The 27,228-nt window shown below is 36.8% G+C and overlaps 4 protein-coding genes across 4 annotated transcripts; 2 read left to right on the plus strand and 2 right to left on the minus strand.

Moving 5' to 3' along the window:
- Positions 1 to 1,930: 1,930 nt before the first annotated feature.
- On the plus strand, positions 1,931 to 2,549 carry INS49_010269 (uncharacterized protein; the record flags this gene model as incomplete). Its single annotated transcript, XM_043170995.1, has 3 exons — positions 1,931 to 2,033; positions 2,087 to 2,409; positions 2,511 to 2,549. The coding sequence occupies 3 exons, from the start codon at positions 1,931 to 1,933 to the stop codon at positions 2,547 to 2,549; spliced, it is 465 nt and encodes a 154-aa protein (XP_043025560.1).
- Positions 2,550 to 4,605: 2,056 nt separating this feature from the next.
- Positions 4,606 to 7,357, minus strand: INS49_010270 (uncharacterized protein; the record flags this gene model as incomplete). The annotated part of the gene is made up of 4 exons (XM_043170996.1): positions 4,606 to 5,179; positions 5,240 to 5,709; positions 5,766 to 6,946; positions 7,117 to 7,357. 4 exons carry the CDS (start codon positions 7,355 to 7,357, stop codon positions 4,606 to 4,608), a joined length of 2,466 nt encoding a protein of 821 aa, XP_043025561.1.
- A 2,377-nt stretch (positions 7,358 to 9,734) lies between these two features.
- Positions 9,735 to 11,486, minus strand: INS49_010271 (uncharacterized protein; the record flags this gene model as incomplete). The annotated part of the gene is made up of 3 exons (XM_043170997.1): positions 9,735 to 10,641; positions 10,690 to 11,205; positions 11,260 to 11,486. 3 exons carry the CDS (start codon positions 11,484 to 11,486, stop codon positions 9,735 to 9,737), a joined length of 1,650 nt encoding a protein of 549 aa, XP_043025562.1.
- An 878-nt stretch (positions 11,487 to 12,364) lies between these two features.
- INS49_010272 (uncharacterized protein) lies at positions 12,365 to 13,095 on the plus strand (the record flags this gene model as incomplete). Its single annotated transcript, XM_043170998.1, has 2 exons — positions 12,365 to 12,882; positions 12,948 to 13,095. 2 exons carry the CDS (start codon positions 12,365 to 12,367, stop codon positions 13,093 to 13,095), a joined length of 666 nt encoding a protein of 221 aa, XP_043025563.1.
- Positions 13,096 to 27,228: the final 14,133 nt, after the last annotated feature.

A 27,228-nucleotide genomic window follows, 5' to 3' on the forward strand; every position in this document is an offset into this window, starting at 1 on the left:
TGCTTGGACTGCAGAGGGAGCCGAGTTGAGTGACGTCGCAAGGTCTGGGGCGATTGGGACAGCGATTGAAGATGGAGGCGATGCAAGCAATTGGACTGAAGTAAAGCACAGTCGGGATGTCGCAAGAGGATGAGGAAGGCGTCTCTAGTTCTAGTTCAGGCTTGGTTCTAGGTCAGGTTCCCAAGTCGGGGAGGTTCCGAGTCGATCAAGTCCGAGGGCGACGGGGGTCGAGTTTTTGTTTCGTCGGGGCAGATTAAACTATGAGGCAACTGAGACCTAGACCCGGGCCAGTCTTGGAAAGGGTTGGGCGCACGGAATTACTGTGAATAAGAGCCCCGTGCAGAGGAGATGAGATGAGACGGGACGGGCTGGGATGGCGCAGGATGGCTGGGCTGGGGGACAAGAGGGTGAGATGAGCCTGGGCACTTTCCTGCAGATCTTCCGCAGGGTTGAAGAGTGGACTTGGTTAACTGATGGGGATGAATTGATTGACTGGCCGGCTCGCTCGCTGACTGACTGACTGACTGGCTGGCTGGCTGGCTGTATGACGGATGATGGCTGAGGATGGAGATAGTGGGTGGGCAGATGGATGGATCGTCAGTGCTCCTGCGAAGCAGCAATGCAGCATACCTAGGTACGACAGGACAATACTGTAGTGGGCGGTTGGGCCCTGGGAATAGAAATCCGGGGCTCAGCTGAGAGAACTGAGGTCTTCGAATTGATCCTTCCAGGCGTTGGCGCAGGTGAGATGCAGGTGCCTTACATGTGGGCTATGTAGGTACGGTACCTTGCTGTGCCGCAATGTCGCCCCTTCTCTTTGGTCCCTTGCGCACGCTGATCTCATCGACTGCCTGTCTCCCTTCCTGCGTCTGGTCTCCCTGATCTGACTCTCCTGACTCCCGGGGTCCAGTCTCCTCCCTGGGGTCCCGGCAGGACGGGGTGACGGGCTGGACTGCAAGGACGGGCAGAACGGGCGGGCAGACGGACAGACCGTCACACGGTGCCTTGAATCCTTGGCAGGTGCATCCAGGGCTGCCGGGGCCCAAATGCACCCCTCGTTGGCTGCCGTTGTCTGGTGGGCAGGTGGGGTGGTTTTTGGCGCCCAGCGGACCGGCTGACGGCACACGCGCGATCGGCGCCGTCTCCACCTCCGTAACAGGGCAGCCACTCGTTGTCATTCCTGCCAGCCTGCCAGCCTGCCAGCCTGCCAGTCCTGGAAGGTGAAGTCAGTCCAACTTCCAAGATGGTCGACAAGGCCCCCAAGCCACCGTCGGGTAGGTATACAGTAGCCCACAGTAGCCCACAGTAGCTCACGGCGAGGGGACCATCGCATACGCACCAGGCACACCAAGCCTTGACCATGATCTCATCCCGCAACGTGGGTGCAACCATAGCCCCATTCCATGATTCTTCCATCGGGACGCCGGCGTGGAGAGAGCGACAAGATACGCGGTGCATCTCCCGTGTCAGCCTACCGACAGCCGATTGGACCCATCAACCGTTCGACTTGCTGCAGCATCTCCCCAGCCTGTCGTCACTCCACTCCGCGTGCCGAGAGACGACCACCTTCTGGGATCTGCGGTTAAAACCCTCAACGGATTCAACACCATCCAGTGCATCACGATGTCTACGTCTGCACACAAGACTGTGCACAGCACCAGCATTCGGCGCACGCACAATGCGTAGTGACCAGAGAGTAGCTGGTTCTCTCTAGCCATGGGAAGTAAATGCTTGATGTGAAACGAACAACCACTAGGAAGACACGTTCCTGACTCGCGCTGCGACCACCTCGCACCGGCGAGGACATCGATAGAGCAGCAATGCCTTGCGCCGCTATAAGAGTTTGTAGAGGCTGCATCAATACACAAGCAGCACAGTGGTCTCATCCTCCGCAATTTGTGCTCATCTACAGCACAGCCCAAACCACAGAATGCTACACCAAACCCAGGACTGGTTCAGACGCGGATGGAAGCGTCGCATCACAGACCCGAAAGCCTCTCCGCCGCCGTACGACTCCCTGGGCCCGATTCCGCGTGTACTCACTCCCTTGGCACAGCGTGACCCGGCTACCATGCGAACTTGTCAGCCTCTGCAATCACTGCCCGCGCCATCGCCGAGGGCCCGGACGCAGCCAGTGCCATGGACAAAGGGCTGCGACGGATCAACACTGCCGGCCCTAAGATCATTCGATCCTACGGTGTAGAGCACGATCACCGTCTTGTCGATTTCATATGGGCCGCTGCGATATCCGCCTCAGCTGACACTACTGCCCGTATCATTGCTCAGTCGCCCAACCCTTCATATGCCATCAATTTGGCCCGCAACACAGAGGCTAGCCTGGCCAATGGCTCCGCCGACGCGCTTGCTCTCTATTGCATCAACATCGCTCAAGCTGGCAGCGGTGTTCGAGTTCGACATAGGTTGTCTTTGGAGCCGAGGACGCACCCAAAGGATGGATTTGCTGGGTGAATGCTTTGCAACATCGCCACAATTACCAACTCTCCGCTTAGGTACTGGGGCACAACTCGCTATGGCAGCAGCGAGAATAGGAACTTGGGTATTTGTGCCAACTCGGTTTAAAACCCTTGAGTCCGTGTCACGGGGCGGTCTGGTCATGAGCATAGCTTGTCATGGACGTGTTCCCTTCGTGAAGCACAAAATCAACGCTCAGTTTCTCTGTCACACCCACCTGTTGAATGGCTTGCAACGGAGCTTGTTCCATTTCATGCTTTGGCACTCCTATGGGATAGTCTCCTCTGGCACAACCTCCTCTGGAATAGCCTCCCTGGGATATCCTCCTCTGGGATAACCTACTATGGGATAGCCTGCTCTGAGATAGCCTCCTCATTTAGTGTTGTAGAAGTGTCCGTGTTCAAAGTGGACGTATCTAAGGAATGGTGCCCAAGGCGTACCTGACAACGCAAGGCCGAGTGTATTCAAGTAGTTGTGGGAACACAGGATGATAGACACAAGGTTCGACACAGCAGAAAGAAAGAAGCCGCCCGAATGCCTGTCATTCTTTACATATTTACGTTCCCAAAAGAAAAAAACCCACCACCCTTCCCCCTTCCCCCTTCAGCTACCAAAAAAAACAACCCGGCACACCGCGCACACCCTCCCCTCCGCCCCCCCCCCAAGCCCTCTACGAAGGGTTGCGCTGGCGAGGCGCAGTCTCCGCCTCGGCTCTGGCGGTGGTGGCGGCTGCGGCGTGCAGGCTGGCGATGGGCAGGGGCCTGGGGCCGGCGCAGAGCCGCCCAGACGCGGACCTCGATGGCGGCGGTGGCGGGAGCGGTGGCGACGGGGCCCTAAACCAACGGAGAATGGTCCTCGGTCTTCATCATCGTCCTCGTCCTTGTCCTCGTCCTCGTCCTCGTCCTCGTCATCTTCGTTCTCGTCGTCTGGTGCTGGTGCTGGTGCTTGTGGTGCTGGTTGCGTGCGTGCGTGTGTGCGTGCGTGCGTGTGGGTGTGTGTGTGTCTGTCGGTCTGTTTATCTGTATATGTGCGCGTGTGGTGTGTGGGTGTGTGTGTACGTGTGTGTGTGTATGTGTGTGTATGTGTGTATTTCTGGGCCTGGCCCCTCAGGATCACTCCATGCGAGAATATGAGAAATTCGTGTCTTTGTTGTTGTTGTGCCTGGTTGTGTAGGTAAGCCTGCGCGTTAGAGGGCATAGACGTACTCGTCTTCCCTCTTCAGGCCAACTATTTTGCGGTTTTGTCTACTCACCTACTAAGACTGGTACCTTCCTCGTCAGGCCCGACTTCACGTCTCATGGACGGCAGGAATTCCCCTTGTGTTCTCGGCCCATAGACTTGGTTGGCTCTTGGCCACTCTGTCATGCTCGAATGGGAAGGACTGATTGAGGAAACAACAATCGCCTGTGTGGAGGTGTCTGCGGTAGGAATGTGACCAGGAATACCAAGAGGCTGTTTGATGGTTTCCAGTCTCTTTCCGCCCGGGTATGAAGGTATGATACAGAATTGCCTACCAAACTGTGAGCATCTCTCCTGAGAAGCTCACTTGGGCACGGGCACGGTTGGAACAGTCTTTACCTTAAGGCATCGGTGGTGGCAGCCATTGCTCTGGCCGCACAAGCATCGAGTACAACAATACGTGCCGAAGTTATAGTGGTTTCGATCGTGGGACAGTGCGCTCACTCAGTCCCAAGTACAGCTGAGAAGTACCCGATCCTCACTCGCGAATAAAGCTCATACTGCGGTGATCCAGGCCCGAAATCACCTTCCAATGTGACGATCCCCGTTCGTTGGTATCGATCATATGATTACACCTGCCCAAATAACATACAACTCAAGGGGGACCAGACCCTAATGCTCCTTGCTGATGCCTCTAGGTGTACCAGCCGGAAGTCTTCTATGTTACTCCCTCAATCTAGCATGTTCAAACTCCACGCAAGTATCTTGCCCTAAATTTCCCATCAAGCCCTTACAACAGATATCAAAGCAACGCTGCACCCAAGCGGTATAGTCCTCCCATAGTATCGTCTGCGCGATGCCGATCCAAAGAAACGCCAGTATGCCAGCCCTTGGCAAATTGCACCAAGGAAAAACAAAAGATAGTCCGAAAATAAACCCAATAGCCACAAGCCTTCAGTGCCCGTACCAGCCACGTTCCGGCGTCGCTCCGCCCTCGGCTCCCAGGAAATCCATCCACGCATCGTCCATAAACTGGTCCGCCGCCTCGAACGCTGGCACGTTAGGCCACATCATAGGGTACACACTGTTCATCTGCGTCTGGGGGCTCTCGTCAATGGGGAGCATCATCTCGTCCATGTGCTGCTGGTACGGGTCTTGCTGCTGTTGCTGTTGCTGTTGTTGCTGCTGATGCATCTGGCGGCTTCCGCTGTGGTGGTGACCGCTGTTGTTGTTGCCCGCGTGAGCTGCCATGTTGTGGCCGTTGGACGGTGTACCGCCCATGGAGGGCATGGCAGCGTTCGGGCTGGGCGATGCCTGCGGGAAAGGCGGCGGCACGTGGTCCAGGTATCGCCCACACAGCTCGGCGATGACGCCGTAGCACCGCTGCGCGCTGGCGTTGAAGGGCGCGAGGCCGGCGATGATTTGCAGGGTCATGGTGATTTGCTGGCGCCAGTCGGCGGCCTGGTCGGACAGGGGTAGATTGCGGAGGCATATGCAGGGGATCAGGGCTGCTTGAAAGATGAAGTACCTTCGGTCTGTGGTCAGCTTGGAGTTCAATTACATGGTAGGCCAGAGACGCGATACTTACAAGGCATACCATGCTGCCATGCGGCCCTGTTCACAGTTAACCCAGTAGTTACTGATGGACTGGATGGAGTATTTGGCATCGGCCAGGCAGGTGTTATACGCGTGCAGGCTCGCGGGGGTCTCATCCAGGTTTCGGCCATCTCGAGCTCGGAAAGCCTTTCGAATGACAAACGGCCTGTACATGATGATTCGGAAGTTTCGGTAGCGCCAGCTGATGGTGACGTGGGCAAAGGTGTACTTGGGCGGAACTTTGGCGGATTCGGCAAAGTAAGGAGGAACACTCTTGAGCCAAGGCTCGATACGCTCCTTGTCAAGCTCCACAAGCTCTTCAGCGCTCGGTAGGGGCTTGCCGATGACTCTTGTGTAGATGAAATTGGTGCCGAGATGGAAGGCTGCTTGTGTTCGTACTGCGGTGTAAGGCGTGATGTCGTCCGTCTCGGGAGGATAGTTGAGTGAATTTGGGGTTAGCTCCTGGCGTCTTTGTCAGTATCAACCCCATCGTGAGGCACCGGATAAGCAGCACATACTCTGTCGTGAACATTTCTTGGCAGAGACACCTCTACACCGTCAAAGGGCCATGTAAGCGGTCTGCTGAAAGTGATAGTGGCACCACAGTCGAAAACACACAGAGACCACCAGACGCGACGGCGAATCTCCATGTTCAATGGCGAAATGTTCCATCCCTGGAATTCCTTGTGCAGACCCAAGCCCATTGCCATCCTCACGGCCAGTCCTAGGTAGTTGTATGCAGAATTTGGCCGGTCCCGCTTCTGCTGGTAATTTGAGGTCAGAGTCAGTGCCTGGACCAGAGTCAAGTTGCCGAGCTCCAGGAAGTTGAACGACAGGATGGACCTGGCCTGCGCAAAAAGAGTGAGGTCGAGGTTGTCCGAAGTCTTCGCGGAGCTCCAAACACCGATGGCTGCGACAACGTAGGCGAGGACGAGCCAGGGGTCTCCGTGTGGTCGTGGTATGATCTCGGAGAATTGAGCCCGGAAGGTCGGCTCGTGGATGATGGGGTAGTTGAGGTGAAAGAGTTTGAAATAGGCGTCAATCATGATATCGGCGATTTGTCGGTTCGGGTTCGGTTGCATGGTCAAGGACGGGTACGAGGTCATTGATGGGCGTGACCTCGTCTGGATGGTCCTCCTCCTCATACTGGGCTCCAGCAGCCGTATGAAAGCAGCCCCTGAAGCGACGCCGAGATAGCCGCCCTCCTTCTCGCTCACCGTGAGCGAGGCCATACCATCCAGGGCCGCGTCGTCATCATTCATATCAGGGGAGAACGCAGCATTCACCATGTTGTCCTGCTCGTCCCATTCGAAGTCATCAGTCGCCGGCGGGCTCTCCAGGATGGTGGACATGCCTCTCTGAGGCACACGGTGAGGTGCAAGGCGGCCGGGCTCCCTCTGGGGCCCGTGGTCGCCGGGGGGCTTCACATCTACGACCGGCGGAGCGGGCGTTGCAGTCGAGCCAGGAGTGGGCTCAGCATCAAAGGGCGCATCATCGGAGGGATCGGGCTTTATGTGGGCCTGTCCTTCGGCGTTGTCCGAGGAGTGGGAAGATGAGCCGGGCTGATCAATCTTGCTGAAGTCAAAGGACGGGTCACTTGACGAGGGCCTGGCCCCCTGACCAGGAGAGGCATTCTTCCGGGGCAGCAGGTGAGGCGGCAGCACCGCGCGCATCTGGCGCACAAGGTGCTCCGCCCTCTCTCAAGTCTTTCCTCGACCTCGGTGAGATGTCTGCAGGGCCGGTCAGCAATGTTGAGCGCAAGAAATAAAGGCGAGGCAGTGGGGTTGGCTGGGATGGGACGCGACAGGGCGTGATGGAATGGATGGCTCATTGGCGCCGCAGCGGCGGTCCCTTCTCCAACTGACGTACGGAAGGGAAGACGGAAGACCCACTTTCTGGTTAAGGGAGTGCGCGAGTGCTTCTCATACAGACAGTGTCTCCGGTATTTGACGCAGAGGTTGCATGTCGGTATGGCCTTGTTGCACTTGGACTTGCGGCGGCGGCACTCCTTGCATGCCTGGTCTGCAAAGCCCAGCGGGGTGTCGAGATCTCCGAAGGCGGCGCCAAGGTTCAGGTCGCTGGAGTTGAAGCCGGCGTCTGAAACACTCATGTCGCCGCCCGGGGGAGGAATTGTCGTCCATGGTCATCAGGGAGCGATGAGGAAAGGGGGGAGGCCTGAGGGTGGCGCCGTGGCCTTGGGTGGAGGAGCAGCAGTGAAGGAAGCGAGGCACGGGTGAGAGGGAGAATGGGGGGCGAGGGTGACACGTTGGTAAAAGTTGGTCGCGGACCAAAACTCACGATGTTTTACGGCAGGTCTGTGAGTGGGCGCCACGGGCTCGGTGCTCCGTTTTGCTCTTTTACTCAGCAGGGCCCGACAAGCCCAAGGCCAAGCGCCCAACCATCCCAGTCCCAGTCCCAGCCCCAGCCCAAGTCCCCTACCGGCTGACAAGCTGGGGGTGTCGGGGGTCGGGGGGCGTCAAGTCAGGTGTGGAGGGGGACATCCCGCCTTTGGGGAAACCAGACTGGCACAGCGAAGACCCCCCACACTGCAAGCCCAGCAGTGGCAGCCAGCATCGCACCCCACCTCCAGGAAAAGAGCATACACGTCAAGCCCACTCATCTTCTCCGGTTTTCGTCGCCCCCCCGAGGCTGTCGCCATCTTTGCATCCTATCCAATTCTTCCCCTGGCTGCAAAGAGATGCCTTCCTCTTCTCCTGGAGCCAACCAGCCCCCGACTGTGTCTCCCTCCGTCCCTCGACCACCACAACCTCCGAGTCATGGCAAAACGTCCAGAAGAAGGGCAGAATGAAGAAAAATCATATTCGCCGCGACGTGGCGTTTTCGCCTCTCGGGAGACCTGATCGGGCATCTCGCAACGCCATCCTAGATCCGTGTGCGCCTACTGCAGGCAGACGGCTACAGTAGTGCCAGGAGGAACCCTTGGGCCCGGCGACAGGCGACTCGCAGAGATCGATCCAGAGACGTGGGTTGGCTCCAGGAACCAAAAACCTTCGTTCAGCCAGCCAGCCAGCCCTACCAACCGCCCGCGCTATTGGCGGACTGACAGACAAGGGCAGGGGCCTATGCCGTACGCTGCAGAATCTGACTTGAGAAGCTCCGACGGGAGAATCTCTACATCCTGACCCTCTCTAGCCCTCCCGGCCCGGCCGGAAGCTGTCAGTGGCATGATGGGACCAACGGCTGGAAGACATTTTTGTGACGAATGTCGTCATTTCGAAAATCCGTTGCCTGGTGTTCGAAGACTTTCGAGAATGTCCTCTCTCGGCGGGGCCCCAACAGGCCGGCTGACGTCTGCAGACATGGAACGATAGCCTAACCTCCCGCGAATCGAACCATCCCTGTTCAGCGATGACGGGCGATCATCCGAACCCTCTCCGCAGGAGATCGAAGCTGCTGCTCCGCGACCCCACGGCTGCGGCATCGCGTTGGGAAAGCTCAGACTGAAATGGCTCACACGGCAGTCCCAGCCTTGCCAGCAGCCATACGATTAGATCATAATTCGGGTCATTGGTCGCCCAGCCCATCGACACTGTCAACACGAAGGTATAACGTGCAGTCAAACGCTGCTTTAGACCCACCTCCGCAGCAAATGCTCCGAGATTCGCTTCCTGCGAAGATACGCCAGCCCCGGCCGGGTACAACGGCCGAATGTCATTGGAACTTGGACCCACTCGCGCCATCGGCCGGGACGGCCATCGCATTGTCGGGTTGATTGGACGGACATGATCAACGACTGAGGGACAGTGTCTATCCCTCCGCTCTGGGTACCGACAGCAGACAGACTGCTGTCTGAGCCTCCTGCTGTATTTACGATGCTTTGCAATAGTTTGTCTCCTCCCATTAGCTGTGCCAGCTTGTACGGGATCCTTCCTGTTGTGGGCGGCACCTCCACATCCAGCTCCCATTTCTTCCCATGGCACCTTTTCTGGCCACATCCCCCGCTGTATCATTCTGAGGGCTCTACACAATCATGCTGAATATTCACACAATTATGACGAATCTGGCGATTGGGTAGTGGCTTCTGACTACATGACCAGCTCATCTTGATACAGATTGGGGGTTGCCACCCCCCTTCGACAACGCTCACATGTCCGAGTCATGTTGATTGATTCAAGTAAGGGCGATGCTGTGAATGATTATCACAGACCGTCTATGGTGAAGCTCAAGGATGATGCGACTTCACCAGCCTCGCTTGTCCTCTCTGGAGCTCAACCCACCACCTCCGATTTGAAAGACACAGGCCTGTCACAGTGATTATGTCATTGTTTCACAACAGATATTCGGAACTAGGCTTCTAACCTAGCAGCTGGCAGGCAACGCTCAAGGGCTTTAGCACCGTCGACGACCAGCTCCGTGACAGACCGAAACTTGGGTATTTCCACAGCTCACCGTCCTCCAGCACAGTCTACCAGGCCTTGTGCCGGGTCAACTATGCGAGGGGCCTCCCACGCCAATAGCAGTTCTGCTCACATGCCCATCATCCTTTGATCCAAAGCCATTGATACATGTAAGTCACAGGGACTGCTCCGTAACTCTAACAAGCTCGCCATCTCGGCCGCTACTTCCATCTCCCCTATCTCGTACATGCCGTATTCCAGCTGGCGCATGAATTGAAGAACAAGAGGACTACTGTTTCCATGCTCCTCTTCCATGGCAACGACTGTCTGCTTCATGGATTCGATACACCGATCCAGTGCCCGGCGCGGCGCTGAAGAGTTGATGACGCCGATCGGAGCTTCAGGAGCCGTAGCTCGGGCATCAGCCGCCAGTCCTCGCAGATGCGCTGTATTACACGTTACCAACGTATCACTTTTCGGGCGCGGATCCCTTGCAAAATTCGAAGCAATCATTTCTTCGTATACTGCCTTGTTCCACAAGGAAGCCAGATACTTTGGACTTTGTCGGCCCTCTGCCTCATATCTCTTCGAGGTTTTGTCCAGGATGGCACCCATGTTTGTGGGCAGCTCGCTGACGCTGCACCCACCCAACGAGGCAATATTCAAATAGTCGACATTAGCGCTCCAAGCTGCTGGGTCCTTCATAATGTCGTACCATGACTGGCAGCCGACCTTCCAACCATTCCAAGCAGCCTGGAGTAGTTCGTCGTCGTCCACCCTCGCGAGGCAGTCAAACAGTCGGTACAAGGGATGCCCAGTAGATAAGTTGAGAAAGGCGGCGTTTTGGGCAAGGTAAGCCACACCGAATTTGATGAGGGCCTTGACAACCTTTAGAAATTGAGCGCCGGCCGGGTCCTGAGGCTCGATGAACCGAATGCTCTGTGCTAGGAATCGGAAGAAGTTGTTAAGAGTGTTGGAGGGCTGGTGCCTCAGTAGCAGCCCCAGCTCCTCCGGCGCATGGCGCATCCAGACTATGCTGTGACACATTAGCAATTTACGCCGCAAAGCAGGGTCCCAATCTCACTCATGGTCCCCGATAGAGAGATCATGAACAGCAATGGCATATACGTACGCATCATCCATCTTGCCCTCCTCGCAGGCAGCTTGAACGGCAGCGCTGAACCGCAGCCAGCGCCCCGAGTGTGGGTCCCACCCCCGCGCGATGTCAACCTCCTTTGGCGTGGTGATGGACTCCTCGAAGCGCCCCATCATGTACGCGCGCACGTTGGCATAGACCCCCTCGAGGACGCGGAACCTGTCCGGCGCGCAGACGACCGCCCCGGGCGAAAGCACTTCATACCGCCGTTTCCACTGGGAGGCGTTCCTGATCCTCGCCTTCCGCTTCAGGTGCATCGCGAGGCTCTTTGCGTCTACGAGCCGGCCGTTGGTGAGTTGCACGTACCCGTGCTGCTGGCGGGTGGCCGAGGCCCGGGTGCCGTCCGGGAATGCCTCTCGGACGACCGGTTCGTCATGATCAGCCTGCAGTTTAATGTACTTTGTCAAACCCCAGGCCTTGAGCCGGCGTTTATATGATTTGGCGCTGAGGAGACGCGTTAGCATCTGCCATCTCAGGGGTGGGTCGGGCTTGAATCACGTCGATCTGAAGCCATGCTCTCTCTCCATGACCTGCATGACTTCCCTCAGAGGTTTCTTCTCTTCAATGTACAAACGCTCGATGATGGGCTTGTATGTCGTCCACGGGTCGTCTGGCACGCTCGATGAAGCCGGCCGGTCTGGGAGGCGGTAAGTCGGCGGCTCAGGGGTCTCGTCGACAGCCTCGCCCGCGACTGCCGGGTCCGCAAGGGCTGCTTCAGAGGCCATCCCGGAAAGAGTGGACGTATCAAGTGCTCAACTCCGCTGTCCAACCTGAACATGGCCGGATGTGACGTGTAAATATCGAGATCTCTCGGCTGAGCCATGGGCTATCAGGGCACAGGCTGCGAATTGCGACCCCGATCTGGTGTTGCATGGAATGCGACGTTGAAATATGGGGGAGTGGATAGCGCTGACGGATCCGCAATCCTTGGTTATGGTGGCCCAAATTGGTGAGGCTTGTTGGTTGTTGGGTGTTAGTGCTATGTATAAAAGGGGGAATATTGATCTTTGAATGTCAGTCAGGTTGAATGATGCTGGGGGTTGAGCAAGACGGCTGAACAGGATTGGGCAAAAGAGTTGACTGGATCTAGAAAACCAGTCATCATACACACGGCTGGGAATGCTTACCTTTATATCTCGATTTGTGCTGACTTCGACGTCCAACAACGCGTAGATGACCGTTTCAAAGACGCTCGGCTTGGCGATGGATCCAGGCTCTCTCACTCAGCCCTCCTGCCCTCCTCCGCAGATCGATTCAATCCTCGATCTCTCCCCGCGTCTGGGAATCTCCGTGCTCCTGATATACACACAGCCTACCCGGGCTGCCACAAACTGACACATCGGCCAATTCTCCACCGCCATGCATCATTTAGCTGCCTGGCGGGGTTGAGACTGGGGACTCTCCCCGCATCGGCGATGTTCTCCAGTTTCTCCAACATTTCTATTCGAAAGTGAACAGTAATTAATTTTCTCAACTTTGTGTGTCAATGAATGTAGATATTTACAGCGTTCCTTGTCACAAGTGTAAGTGTTAGCTCGACCTGGACTAGAACATCTCTACTACAACCCCCATCGAAAACAGATTATAGACCAACACAGGCACAATGGTTCTCGCCAGCCACCCCAACCCAAAGGCCCCGGTCCTCTCCCACTTCGACCTCACTGGCAAGGTCGCCATAGTCACAGGAGGTTGCCGTGGAATTGGGCTGGAAGTAGCCCGCGGGCTCGCAGAGGCAGGCGCCAACGTGGCCATCACTTACACGAGCCAGAAGCCCGCCGACGCGGACGCCACGGCGGCCTCCCTCGCCGCCACCACTGGGAGGGTGGTGAAGGCGCTCAAGTGCGATGTTAAGAGCAGGGACGACGTCTTCGGGGCCGTGGAGAGGGTCGTCGCCGACAGGGAGCTCAGCCCGGACGGAAGGCTCGACATCGCCGTCGCCAACGCCGGCACGGCGTGCAACACCCCGGCGCTGGACTACCCGGAGGACAAGTTCAGGGAGATGCTGGACGTCAACTTCCACGGGACGTTCTGGGTGGCCCAGGCGGCTGCGCAGGTTTTTGAGAGGCAGTGGAAGGCGGACGGTGGGGAGGAGGGCGGCGCGCAGAGCCGGTGTAGTATTATGTGAGGTTGCCTTCCGACTTGAAGACTTATAAGCGCGTGTGGCTAATTCAGGGGCAACGGTGTAGTTTCACGGCTTCGGCGTCGGCGATCCTGGTCAACGTCCCGCAGAAGCAGGCCGCTTACAACGCCAGCAAGGCCGCGCAGGTTCACCTGGCCAAGTCTCTGGCGGTGGAGTGGGCGGACTTTGCGAGAGTCATGTTGGGGGATGACTAAGCACTCCCCTCTCTTCTAATACACTACACCTTCCGTAGCCCGCTTAGCATTAGCTTCTCTTAACAATACATACACTCTGCGAGATACTTTAATTAAATTGGTTATTAGCAACCCCATTTAGTTCCCTAATCTAGTTTTAAAAGCCCTTGTATATTTCGTTATATAATAGCTATAACTTAATTTAACTTTTCATTGCTTTTATGCTAAAATTTAACTATTAATTTAATATTAATTATTTATAATTATTTAAATAATTGCATTTCCTTAATATATAATTAATTTAATAACCTTATCAACCTTAGCTTAATTAGCTAAAGGCCTTAAATATTATTAATAATGTTTTAAATAATTATTAATAAGCCTTATATTTATTAAGTTATAATATTTATTAGCTTAATAGCTTTAATAAACTTTTAGCCATTAAAACCCTTTAATTAAATAACTTTTAACTCCAATTCAAAACCTTTTTATAAATAACTCTATAAGCAAGGCAAGAAATAAGCTTCCTTAAAATGCAAAAAGAATGTTTTATTACTGCTAAACCGCTTTAACTAAAACTAAATTAACTTTTTAAACTTATTAATGCATTAAAATTAGCTTAAAAAGCTTCTTTTATTTTTATATAATTAATATTAATCCTTGCTTTTACTTAAAAAAAACTTTAAGTATAACTTATAATAATTAAGGCATTAAATTATAACTTTCTTTTTAATAAAATATAACTTAAAAAAATATAAAGCATTAATTAAGCCTTATTAAGCTTTATTAACTCCCTTAACTTAATTTAATAACCTTTCTTTAATTCTTTACCTTAAGATTTTTTAAGGGTTTCTTAGTTTTAAAAGCCAGCCATTCCTTATAATTAATTTCCTAATTAAAATAAATTTAATATTAACTTATCCCCTTTAATTAAAATTAACTAAAATAAAGAATATAAAACCCCTTTTATTAAAATAGGTTGGCAAGATAATTAAGGTAAAACTATCTTAAAATTATGCTTGCTTATTAAGACTTAAGGATTATTTTAAGGAGTTTCGTTTTAAACTTGCTAAGCGCTTTATATATATTTAGCCTTTAGCTCCTTTTATATAAATACCCTTATATACTTAAAGCAATTATTTCTTTAATATAATTATTATTTATGCTATTAAGCAAAGTATAGTTTTAAGAATGCATTTAAAACTTTATTTTATTATATTAAATTAATTCTCCGTTTAAATTTAATAAATTATAAAGAACTTTAGCAAGGTAAAACATTAAAATTAAGTAATAATAACTTATTATTCCTTTATAAAACTTATAAGTGCTACTTTTTTTAAAAAACTTTTTTTACATTAATTAATTATTTTATTCTTAATTCTTAGCAAGCCTTTTTTAAGCTAAAGAATTATAAAAATAAATAAAATATAAGTAGCTAGCTTATCCGCTCCCTTTATTATAAGTATTGCTATAACTCCCTTTATTTATTAATTAAAAATTGCAACTCTCTTAGTTAACGCTTTATTTATAGTATTCCCCTTAAATTAAATATAAAGGATAAAATTAATAATTATTATTAATACCCTTATTAAAAATGCTTTCTTTAATAAAAAGCTTTTTACCCTTAAGATTACTTTTATTATAGCTAGGATTATTATATTTAGCAAGGTAATTTAAATTAAATATTTATATTAACTTATGAAAATAATTTATGCTTAAAGCTAAAGATATTTAAGTTTTATAGCTTTAAAGTAAATATATATATTGCTTATATTTAATATTTTGCAAAAACTTACGGCAAAGCTATAATTCTTGCTAACCTTTTTATTAAAATTATCTTAAATTTAAATTTAAATAGTGCTTATTAATTTATATTATTAATTAAATATAAGTAAGAAAATTTTATTAATAACTTAAATTTATAAAAAGCTAAGCTTTATTAATGCTTTTATAAGGATTATAATAACTTTATAATTAAAGTAAATAAAATATCCTATTTTTTTAATAAGAAGGATACTTTACCTTTATATAAATATATTAATAATAAGATTTATCTTTATAATAAAATTAAAAAGCTAAATAAAAACGCTTAAGTTTATTAAATTTATATTAAATTAAATCTTAAGTTATATGTAATAATTATTTTATAAACTTAGCATAATAAGCTTAAAGATTTTAAGCAACTTATTAATTAAAATAAATATAATATTTATTAAAAATAGCAAAAGAATAAGAAAGCAAAGGAAACTTAAAGCTATGAAATTTATAAGCTATAAGAGCAACTTACCGCCCTTTAAAAGAATAATAATTATTATAAAAAACTTAAATAATTAAACTATTTCCTATAATATAATAATTAAAAATAAATTTCTTACCCTTATTGCGATACTTATAAGTAAACCTGTAATTATAGCCTTAACTACCTATATAATTTAGCGTATTTACACAGCCCTAGCTATGAATATAAAGCAATATATAACGTTCCGTTTTTAACTAAAAAAATAATTAATAATCTTATAATTAATAAGTATAAAAAATATAAAAATCATTTTAATTAAACTACTTATAATAAATTAAATAAGCTAAACCGCTTTGCTTATAAATATTTCCCTTTATAAAACCATTAAAATGGCATTTTATAACTTTCTTTATAAGCATATATTATAAATATTAATAAAGAACCTAAAACCCTTTCTTAAAAGATTCTTAATAATATTTAATAATTTTATAGTTTAATATAGGATTTACTTAATATAGGTAATAATTTTAAATTAAACCTTAATTTAAAATTAAAATAAAAAAATAACTTAATAAATATCTTTAAGAATATATTTACTATATAAAAAGTTCTTAATTTTTCTTATTTTTAACTTTATTAAAGTTAATATTATTATTAACCCTTTAAAATAATTTCTTTATAACTTATCTTTATAAAAAAATAATAAAAAGCTTAAGCTTATATTAATATTTATTTTTATACTTAAATTAAAGATTTCCTTAAAATAAAATAATTTTATTATTTTAATAATATATAAAGATATTATAAAAAGCATTATTAATATTATTTTCTTATATTTAATAAAATAAAATGCATTTTATCCTTTTTATTCTTTATTTAAGTTAAATTATCTTTATATTATACTTATTATACTTAATAAAAAACTTATTAATAATATTTTTAATATTACTTTAAGTGCTTTGCTTATATTTTAAGAAGTATTCTTATTATATTATTTTAAATTAAAGTATAAATTATTATAAACTCCTTTTTTTTTAATTAAAGTTAAAGTTAACCTTATTATTATTATTTATAAAGTTAAATTATTTATTAATATCCTTAATTAAAATAAGTAATTTTAATTTATTAAAAAAAATGCTTATATTATTAATAATTTATCTTATAACTTATTTTTTAATCTTTCTTTTTTAAAAAAGCGTTAATTATATATATATTAAGGTTTTTTAAATAATAATAAGTTAATTATTATTTTAAATATAAATTAAAAGATTTATATTACTTATATTAAATATTTTTTTATTTAATATAAAATAATTATTATTAAGATAATTTATAAATACTTTATCTTATTTAGCAAAGATTTTAATATTTAAATTTATTCTTAAGAATTCTTAATTTAAGCTTTTAAATACTTTATTAAACTTAAAGTTATTTTAAATTATTATAACTTAATTTATAGCTTTTTTATTAATAATATTATAAATAATGCTATTATTATTTTATTTTTTTTTAATTTTAAAAATTAACTTATAATAATTTATAAAGAATAGCTTTTTAAATACTTAAAGGCTATATTTATTACTTTTAACTTAAAAACCTTTTTAATATAAAAAAATTCCACCTTAATTACTATTCCTTTATTAAAAATATTTAATAATATACCCTTTAATAAAAAAAAAATAATTTTTAAATAGCTATTCTTTTAATATATTAATCTTAAATTTATAATTTAATATTAATAATATAAATATAAATCTTAATTAAGGCTTTAATAAAATATATAAAATTAAATAAATTATCCTTTAATATATTTAATTATTTTAATTAAAGCTAAAATAATTTAATAATAATATAAAAATAAAGATTTCTTTAAAATTAAATATTAATCTTAATAACTTAATTTAAAAGCTATATAATATATTATAAAAAGATTATAAAGCCTTTAATAAAATTATTAATAAATTAATTAAAATAAGCATAATAAAATTAATTTAATTAAAAGAAAATTATATAATTATAATATTAATCTTTATTATTTAATATAATAATAAACTTTAAATAATTATTAATCTTTATTAAATTAATATTAAGCTTATTTTTTATAATTATTTATTATTTTAATAAAATAATATACTTAACTTTTTTAAAGGTTATAATATATTTATTATTATAAATATTTTTAAAGGCTTTTTTTAATAATTTATTACTTTTAAAGATTATTAAAAGATAATCTTTATTATTCTTTATTAAGGCCTTAAGTATATAGCTATAATTATTATAAGTTTTATAATTTCCCCCCCTTTTTTTTAATATTATATAAAAAGCCTTTTTAATATATATCTTTAAAAATTTATATTAATTTATATTAATAATATTATAATCTTTTCTTACTTTATTAATAAATATATTTAATACCTTAAGCTTATCTTTATAATATTAAAAAATAATAGCTATATAATATCTTTATTAAAGTATTATTTTACTTAAGTTAAATTAAAGGCTTTTAAGCATTATATATTTAAGCTTAAACTTTTTATAATTATAAATAAAATAAAGGCTATTTATAATCTTAAAATATTATTTAATCTTATAAAACTAAAATAAGGTACTAGCTTTATAAGTTATTATTATAATTTCATTTTAAATTATGCTATTATTATTAATTTATTAAATAAACTTAAGACCTTGGGATTTAAGGGTAATTTATAAGCAAACTTATAAAGAAATACCCATGCTTAACATTACTTATTTCTTTCTTAAGTAATGCATTTTGCCTTAAATGCAAAGCCTAAGGAATTATAAGTTTAAGAAAAGAAATAAAAATATTATTAATAACTTTAATCCCATTTTATTAAAGCTTAAAAATAACTTAAAATAGCCCTTATTAATTATATTAATTTAGCCTTTTTAAACTTTATTAAGCTATTTATTTTCTATATAAATATTAATAATAAGGATATTAAAGCTAATTTATATTAAATTTAAGTAAATAATAAAAGCTAACTTATTTTATTCTTCTCCTATACTTTAAATTTCATAAAAAAGAATTACTTTATATTAAAGTTAAAAATGCTTAAATTTATTTAAGCCTTAGAAAAGTATTTATATTATCTTAATTATAATATTATTTAAGTTATTATAAATTATAAATCCATTAAGCACTTCTTTAAAGCAGCTATATATTTTCCATAAAATGTTTGCTATATTATTAAATAGCAGCTATTCCTTATGCAATATGCTTATAAAATTATAATTATTTACCATTTCAATAAAACCCATATTAATGTTAATACCTTATTATAATTACCTAAGGATAAGAAGCTTGCTATTAAATTTAAAAAAATAATAATTAAACCCTTAATATGCTTTTATATTATTATTTAAAGCTAAGCTTGCTATATTATAAAATTAATTTAATTTAAATTATAAGCTTTTAATATTCCTTGGATTATAATAACCTCATTAACTCCTTTAAAATATAAGGTAAATATTTTATTAAAACTTATTGCAAAAATACTTATATATAATATATTTTTAACTAAAGTAATTATAGCTTAAAATATTAGCAAGATTATAACGCAGCTTTATATATTTAAACCCTTTTAAAAAGATATTATTTAAGCTTTTTAATAAAATAAAACATTTTACTTTATTTATAATTGCCTTATATTTTAGCTTAATTAAATATAAAATAATTTAAAAAGCTTAAACTTAACTCTTTATAATTTTACTATATATCTTTAAAATTATCTCCTTTATTATCTTAAAAGAAATGCTATGCAATTAATTATACTTATATTATATATTAAGTAATTACTTTGCCTAACTTATAATAACCAAGTATATATAAAAGTTAACCAAACCCTAGCTTACCTTTAAAATATAACCTTCTTTCTATAAATAAGTTATTAAGTGCAAAAATACATCGCTAATTATGCAACTTATAATGCTTGCAAATTAGCTAAACATTTACCCTTTAGCAATTTATAACTTATTAAAACTTTTAAAATCCTGCTATTTACGCTTTACCTTAATTTAATTATTAACTTATCGCTATTTATAAAGGGCTATAATTATATCTTCCTTATAATATATAAAATATTTAAATTTATTTATAATTTAATTAATAAGATTAGCTATATAGCTAAAGATTAAGCTAAGCTTTATATTAAGCATATTTACTTAAATTAAAGCCTTTTAAATATCTTTATATTTAATATAAACAATAAATTTATAAGTATATTATAAAACGAACTTTATAAAGCAGCTTGCATTAATATTTATATAATAATAGCAAATTATGCTGCAATAAATAAATAAACAAAATAATTTATTTAAACTATTATTACCAACTTAATTATATATCTTAATGCATTATAAAACCTTTCTTCTTAAGAACATTATTTACTACATATCTTATTTATTATAAATATATCTTAATTAACTTTAATAAAGTAAATTCCATTTATTATGCTTTATAAATGCCTTTTAAAAGGCTTCTTGCTTATTATATATTTAGCATCTTATAAGTTTAAACTAGCTCAATAAATAATACATAAAGAAGCCTTTAAATATATATAAATTATATAAGCTAAGATAAAAGCTTACTATAATAATAAGCACTAATATTTACCTACCTTAAAAAAAGAAAACTTTATATATATTAAATTAACAAAACTTAGCTATTATAGGTATTATCTTAATTATTAAATAAAGCTTTCCTTCCCTTGCATTAAACTATATTTAATTATTAAAAAGATTAATTTACTTAGGTATAAACTTAAGCTTTCTCCTTAGCTTAAATAATTTAAAGAGATTTTTATTAAATATCTTTAATTTATAACGCTAAGCTATGCATTATAAGCGCCTTTATCTTTAAGTCCTTTAATATAAGATAATTATAAAAAATTTATTATTAAATTTATTATTAACCATACTATATTAAAAAAGCTAAATAATTACTTTAAATAATAGTATTATAAAATTAAGTAAATAAATTATAAAGGAATAACTTAAAAGCTTTATAATACTTTTATTCTTAATATTCCCTATTTTATTAATAAGTATTAAAAGCATTATAAACTTAAGAAATTAGCAACCCTTATATTTATTTCTTAAAATTCCTTATAAATAATATACTTATATTATATCACTAAATAATTAATTAATTATATTAAATTCTTATTAAAAGCAAATATTAATAAAACTTATCTTAACTTTAATGCATAATTATTATTAAAAGTAAATTACTATTTATTATTATAATAATAACTTTAATTTATTTATAAATAATTGCCTTAAAAATTAAAAACTTTTTAAAGCTTACTTTTAATTGCTATTTTATTAATATTAACCTTTATCTTTAACCTTTACTTATAACTACCTTTACTTTCTACCCTTATTTAACTTAAATTTCTTTATATATATTATTTTTAATTATGCAATAATTCTCCCTTTTTAAATTTATTTTGCATATTATTAAAATAACATGCAATAAAATAATTATTGCTATATTCTTACGCGCATTAATAAATATATTTAAGTACTTTTAAAAAAGCATTTTTATTTTACTTAATATCTTTATTTCCCTTTTCATAAAGATTATTATTTCCTTTATTTACATAATTACAATCCCATATATTAATAATTTTATAAATAACCTTTTAGGTAAGTTGCATTTATTATTGCGGTTATAAAGCAAAGCAAGTAATTGCAATAATATTATTAACTTACATTAAGTTTAAAGCAAGTTTAATTTTAGCATTTAGCGATTTAAATAGGATAAGCTAAGAGTAAGTAATAACTTTCCTAAATAGTAATTAAATAATATTAATAATGGAAATTCCATTATATTTAAATATGCTATTATCTTAAAGAATAGTAAATATTTACCTAAGTATAATAATGTAATTAACATACTTATAAACTTTAATTCTTTTATAATAAAAATATTAACTAAGATTAATAATAATACTAATTTTATTACTATCTTAAATAACATTATTACCTTAATGATTAATTATAATTTAAAGCAATTAATTTATAAATTGCAAAAGGCCTTTGCTTAAAACGTTTTTATAGCGCAAAATATAGCCTTATTTTATTTTAATGGTACTTTATTATAAGCTAACCTTTTAACCATACTTTTCCTTAACATTACATAGCAAAACTCCTTATTAAACTCCTTAAATAATATCTTATTTAATATAATGCTAAATAAAGAGCTTCTTTGCAATAAGTAGTTTTTATTATTCTTAATATTTAAGAAAGATAATTTTAAATTATATTAGCCCGCTTATACTTAAAACCTAAGGCTTAACTTTGCTTAACTTAAGGAAAAGAAAAAGATAAATAAAGAGCTAATTAAGAAAGTTAAGTATATTTCCCCTTTTTTTATTTACATTGCTTTTGCCTTAAAAAAGCTAATAATGCTATATATTTAAAAAACTATAACAGCTATTAGCAACATTCTTATATTTAAATTTACCATAGCCATTTAAATTTCTAGCCATTTATATTAACACCTTTAGCTTAAAATAAACCTTAATATTTATTATAATATAATTAATATAAAAATTGCTTTTATCTTTATTCCCCTTAATAGCTTAATCACTGCACCTTAAATAACCACAATATTATAAGATTAACTAGGAAGCTTATTAACGGCGCAAGGCTTTGCCAAGCTGCCATAAAGAAGCGCCTTTTTGCTTAATATAATAATAATTAATAATAATATTAATATTAATTTTTAAAGGCATATAATAAATAATCTTTATAATTTATATATGCTTAGCCTTATGCAGCTTTGCAACTTCATTAAGATAGCCTTCTCCGCTAAATCTCTGCAGCTTACCTTTTTAATCATTAAAAAATAAGAAGACTTTAATAATTAATTTCTTTATCTTAATTAAGAATATGCAAACTTTCTTTTTAATTTAGTAAAACCCCTAAAGATTGCTATTTATAGTTAGCTTATTATTATTTACAATTATATTACTAATTTCCTTAATAATGTTTGCAAGCTATTAGCTTGCATATCCTTTTGCAATATAAACAAGATATTAATAAGCCTAAGAAATAATGTAATATATAAATATGCTTATAAGAAATGAGCAGCCTTAAAGCTTAATAAGATTAACTATAAAGCATTTATAATACTAGTCAGGGCTGGCGGCTGGGGCAAGGCGGTTGGGCCCGTGCAGGGCCCTGCACGGGCCCCCTTATCGATAAGCCCCTCCTGCCCTACAGCTGCAGCCCAAAGGGCTCCTTTAGAGCCTTCCTTCCTTTCTTCCTCTTTTTTCCTTTTTAGGCCAGCATACTCTTTAAATCCACATAATTTGGTGCACATTTCGAGCCCTCGTGCCGTGAAGCCCAAGTAACGTCTCAATACTAATTAATACCTAAATATATATTATTAAGCAAAATAAAAAAGAAGTTAAAGTCCCTTATTTATACCACTTTTTTATACTTAAAATATTTAATAAGGAATAATTTATATAATTAATGCTACTTATAAATGCCTTATGCAAGGTTTAAATATAAATTCCATATATTAAAGTCCCTACCCTTATAAATAATAAGTTTAAGAAAGAAATCATTAGCATAATTATAAAAATAATGCATAACTAGCTTTAATCTTATTATATTCCTTATAGCAAAGATAAGATAAACATTAAGTAGCGATAAATCAATATATATATTGCAATCATTAAGCTATTTATAATAATAAAAAAGTTTAATAATAAAGAAAAGCTTATTTATAGCTTTACTTATATACTTTTATAAAGGCTTTAAAAGCATTATGCAAATAAGAAAAATAATACTAAAGGTAAAACCTTAAAAAAACATTACGTTAAAACTATAAAGAAAGTTAATAAATATTATAACTACCTTATATTATTAATAAATATAACAGCTAATATTTCGCAGTTTATATTAATTTATATATTGCATAATAATCCATTAAATAAGCTATTTAACTTTTAATTTATAACATATTAGCTTAAATAAATAAGTTAGCTTAAAAAGAAACTAATAATAACTTTAGCCCTATTCTTTAACTTTAAATAACCCTAACTCCTTAAATATAATAAATTTAAATAAATTTATAAAAATCTTTAATTTTAATAAAGAAAAAATAAAAAAGTTTATAATTAACCTTTATTTTATTAAAATCAATAATAATATTATAATTAAATTAAAGGTTTAAGGCCTTCTTAAAATAAAGAAATTTTAAAATATCCCCTTAATCCAATAATTTACTATATTTAATGGCAATCCCATTACCATAAATATTATATAAATTTTCTTTATCTTAAATTAAGCAATATATTAATTTTATTATAATCCAGCCCTTTTATTTTATAAATTAAATAACATTTAAGATAAGCATAAAGATTTCTTTTACTTAAAAATGCTTTAAAATATTAATAATAAAATTATTGCTATTATTATATTAAAGTTTTAGCATTATAAAGCCATTATTATTTAATACATTTTACAAGCATTGCATATATTCTTTAAAAACCAAAGGCATACCTTAACTATGCTTATTAAAACGCCCTTTATAGCTTTAATTATTAAAGGCATTCCTAATAATAGCAAAATTACGCTAGCTTATATTATCCTTCTTGCTTATATATACTTATTTATTTAAAACGTATTATGCATAATTCATTAATTAAAGGCGGTAAAAATCCTTAATAAGAATAATTTAAACCTTGCCTTTTTAAATAATAAGCATTAATTTAATAAGAACGATAAATAATATAATATTAAGCTAATTATTATAATATCCTTAAATAATAATAATAATACTTATTTAATTAAAAGTAAATAATATAAGAATAATGTTAATAAATATAGTTAAGAAGTTTAAAATTGCTATAAAATTCCCAACTTTACATTTAGCTTAAGTTTTACTTAATAGCAATATATTTATTAATTTATTAAAGCAAATATTATAAAGTAAAAAATATATTATAAGTCTTTATTTATTGCTATTTAAAATACTTATTATTATAACTTTAATTATAACTACCTTTTTTTAATAATAAATAATTACGCTAAGCTAATTTATAAAAAGTATTAAAACTTATAATACTTATTAATGCTATTAATAATAAGATTTAAGGATAAAACTACTTATAATATAACCTTAGCTATAAAAATTAAGGAAAAAGCAATTATTATAAATAATATTTATAAGGAAATAGCTTTGTAAGCTAAATAACCTAAACTTAAAAACCTTAATTATAATCCTTAAATTATAATTATTGCTAATTAAAATATAAATAATAATAATATTATAACCTTAATATATAAAATGTTTAATATTAATTTATAATTTAATAAACTTATTATTTATATTATTAACTTATAATTAAAAAGCAAGGCATTAAAGAAAAGCTTTTATCTTAAGCATAATAAAGATATACATTAAGCCTTAGGAATCTTTAATATTTTATGCTTAAGTATACAGCCTAAAAAGCTATATAATTTTATAAACCGCATTAAGGAGTTTATTTATAATAAATATAATAGCATTTAAAAACTAAAAAACATTATGCTTTAAAAACTGCAAGATAACTATAAGCTTAACTTAATACGCTTATTATATTAACTTAATAACTTAACTAATATCCTAACCTTAAATAAAATAAAGATTTTAAATAAGAATATTAATAAGTTTATAAAAGAAATCCTTAATAAAGCTAAGGTTATTATTTATATATTTATTATTACTTAATTCTTAGTGTATAAAGATTTTATAAATCTTATAATTATCCTTATTAATAAAGTATTGCAAGAATTTAAATTATATATTCGCTAAGTGTAAATTATATTTAACTACTACCTTTTTATACTTATTAATAATTATTATTAAAATAAATTATTTATTAATAAATAATATAATAAAAATAATAAATATAAAAATATTTACCTTAATTAACTTTTAATACCCCTTTCTTATTAAGTTATAGCTATAAAACTTAATTACATTGCCTTTTTTGCAAAAAATTATTAATAATATAAAGAATTTTAAGATTTTACGTTTAATATTTTTTATAATGGAAATATATAAATTATTTTTAACTTTTATATGCCTTTTAACTTAACTTATGCTTAATATATATTTATTTAGCAGCTTATTTATAATATATATATTTTTAAAATAAATTTTAATTTTGCTAATAATAAGGTAATTAAGTTGCTTTTTAATAATTATATTTCTTTAATATGTTAATTTATAATGATTAAGAAAGGCGTTAGCTTTATTAATATAATATAAGCTTAGCTATTAATGGAAATAATAACTTATATTTATTAATTTTATATTTTAGGAATTAATATAATAATAAGGCCCTAAATTTATATTATTATGCCTTATAATACCTAAGTTAATAAAATTAAAACCCGCCTTTAAGCCTTATTTAATAAGGAAGTTTATTATAATTTTATTAAAGTTTATATTTAAATAGCTATAATAAGTAATAAATAAAATATTATAATTCTCTGCTTTATTTAAAATAATAATATAAGATTCCTTTTTAAGGCTAATTGCATTAATATTATATAAATGCACTTTAAGTACTTATTAATTAATATTTTAAATAAAAACTTTTTTATTAAGCTTAAAAGATAAAATGTAAAGATTATAGCTTAATATGCAGCAATTTAAGCACTTTATAATGCATATTATAAAAATCTTTGTAATTAAGGCAGCGTTTATTATTAATGCTATATTCCTTATTATATTATTAAAAAGGTTGCTTAAAAGGATTATAATAAGCTTACTTATTTCTTTTATAAGTTTAAAAATTATCATGCTTATAATTATTAAGAAAAGGGTTTACTTAATCCAATTATAAACTTTAATATTATTAACCTTTTATAATAAAATATTAAGCAAAATTATAGGGATAAGGAAACCATTAATTAATAAAAAAATAATAAATATAATCTTAATATAAATCCTTCTATATAGCTTAAAAAGAATTCTTAAATAAATTAGCAAAATAATAATAATAATGCTAATTATAATAAAATTAAGAAATTAATAAAAAAACTTTACTTAAACTTAAAGGCTTAATTAAATAAATTGCTTTAAGATAACGCCCTAAAGATGCTTAATATATAGCCTTTTATTATATTAATAAAAAATATAAAGCTTAATAAATTTAAGTAATTTAATAATAAAAATAAAAAGAAAGATAAGGATTAGGCTAAAGACTTAAATAACTTTAAAAAATTCTTAATAAATAAGAAGATTATTAAGCTTAAAAAGGTTTATTAAGGCTTAAAGAAAGAGAAAAAGGGTGTATAAATTAATATTTATATTGCAAATAATAATAAAATTATTAATTAAAACTTCTAGGTTGCAATTACCAACGCTTTTACTTTAACTTTAGCTATTATAAATATACTTATTGCAAATTTAAATTTAATTTCTATTAACTAAGCCAATAAGTTTAATTAAGCCGCTAAATCTAGCTAGGCTGCTAAATCTAAGTAGGCTAATAAACCTAATAAGTTCACTAAATAGGTTAGTAAACTTAATGAATCCACCAACTAAGCTGCCAAACCTAATAAGTTTACTAACTAAGCCAATAAATTTAATAAATAGGATAATAAAAATAAATAGTAAATAAATTAGGACTAAGGATTCTTAAAGAAGAAGTAATTATAAGATTATTTAATAACATTAAAGCACATAAGGATATATGCATTTTTTAAGGGCTGAATATATTAAGGGATAACTAAGCACTCCCCTTTCTTTTAATATATCATACCTTTCATAGCCCGCCTAGCATTAGCTTCTCTCAATAATATATACATTCTGCAAGATACTTTAATTAAATTAGCTATTAGCAACCCCATTTGGTTCCCTAATCTGGTTCTAGAAGCCCTCGTGT

Source organism: Diaporthe citri (genome assembly GCF_014595645.1).
Source record: "Diaporthe citri strain NFHF-8-4 chromosome Unknown scaffold_4, whole genome shotgun sequence".
Classification (NCBI taxonomy): Eukaryota; Fungi; Ascomycota; class Sordariomycetes; order Diaporthales; family Diaporthaceae; genus Diaporthe; species Diaporthe citri.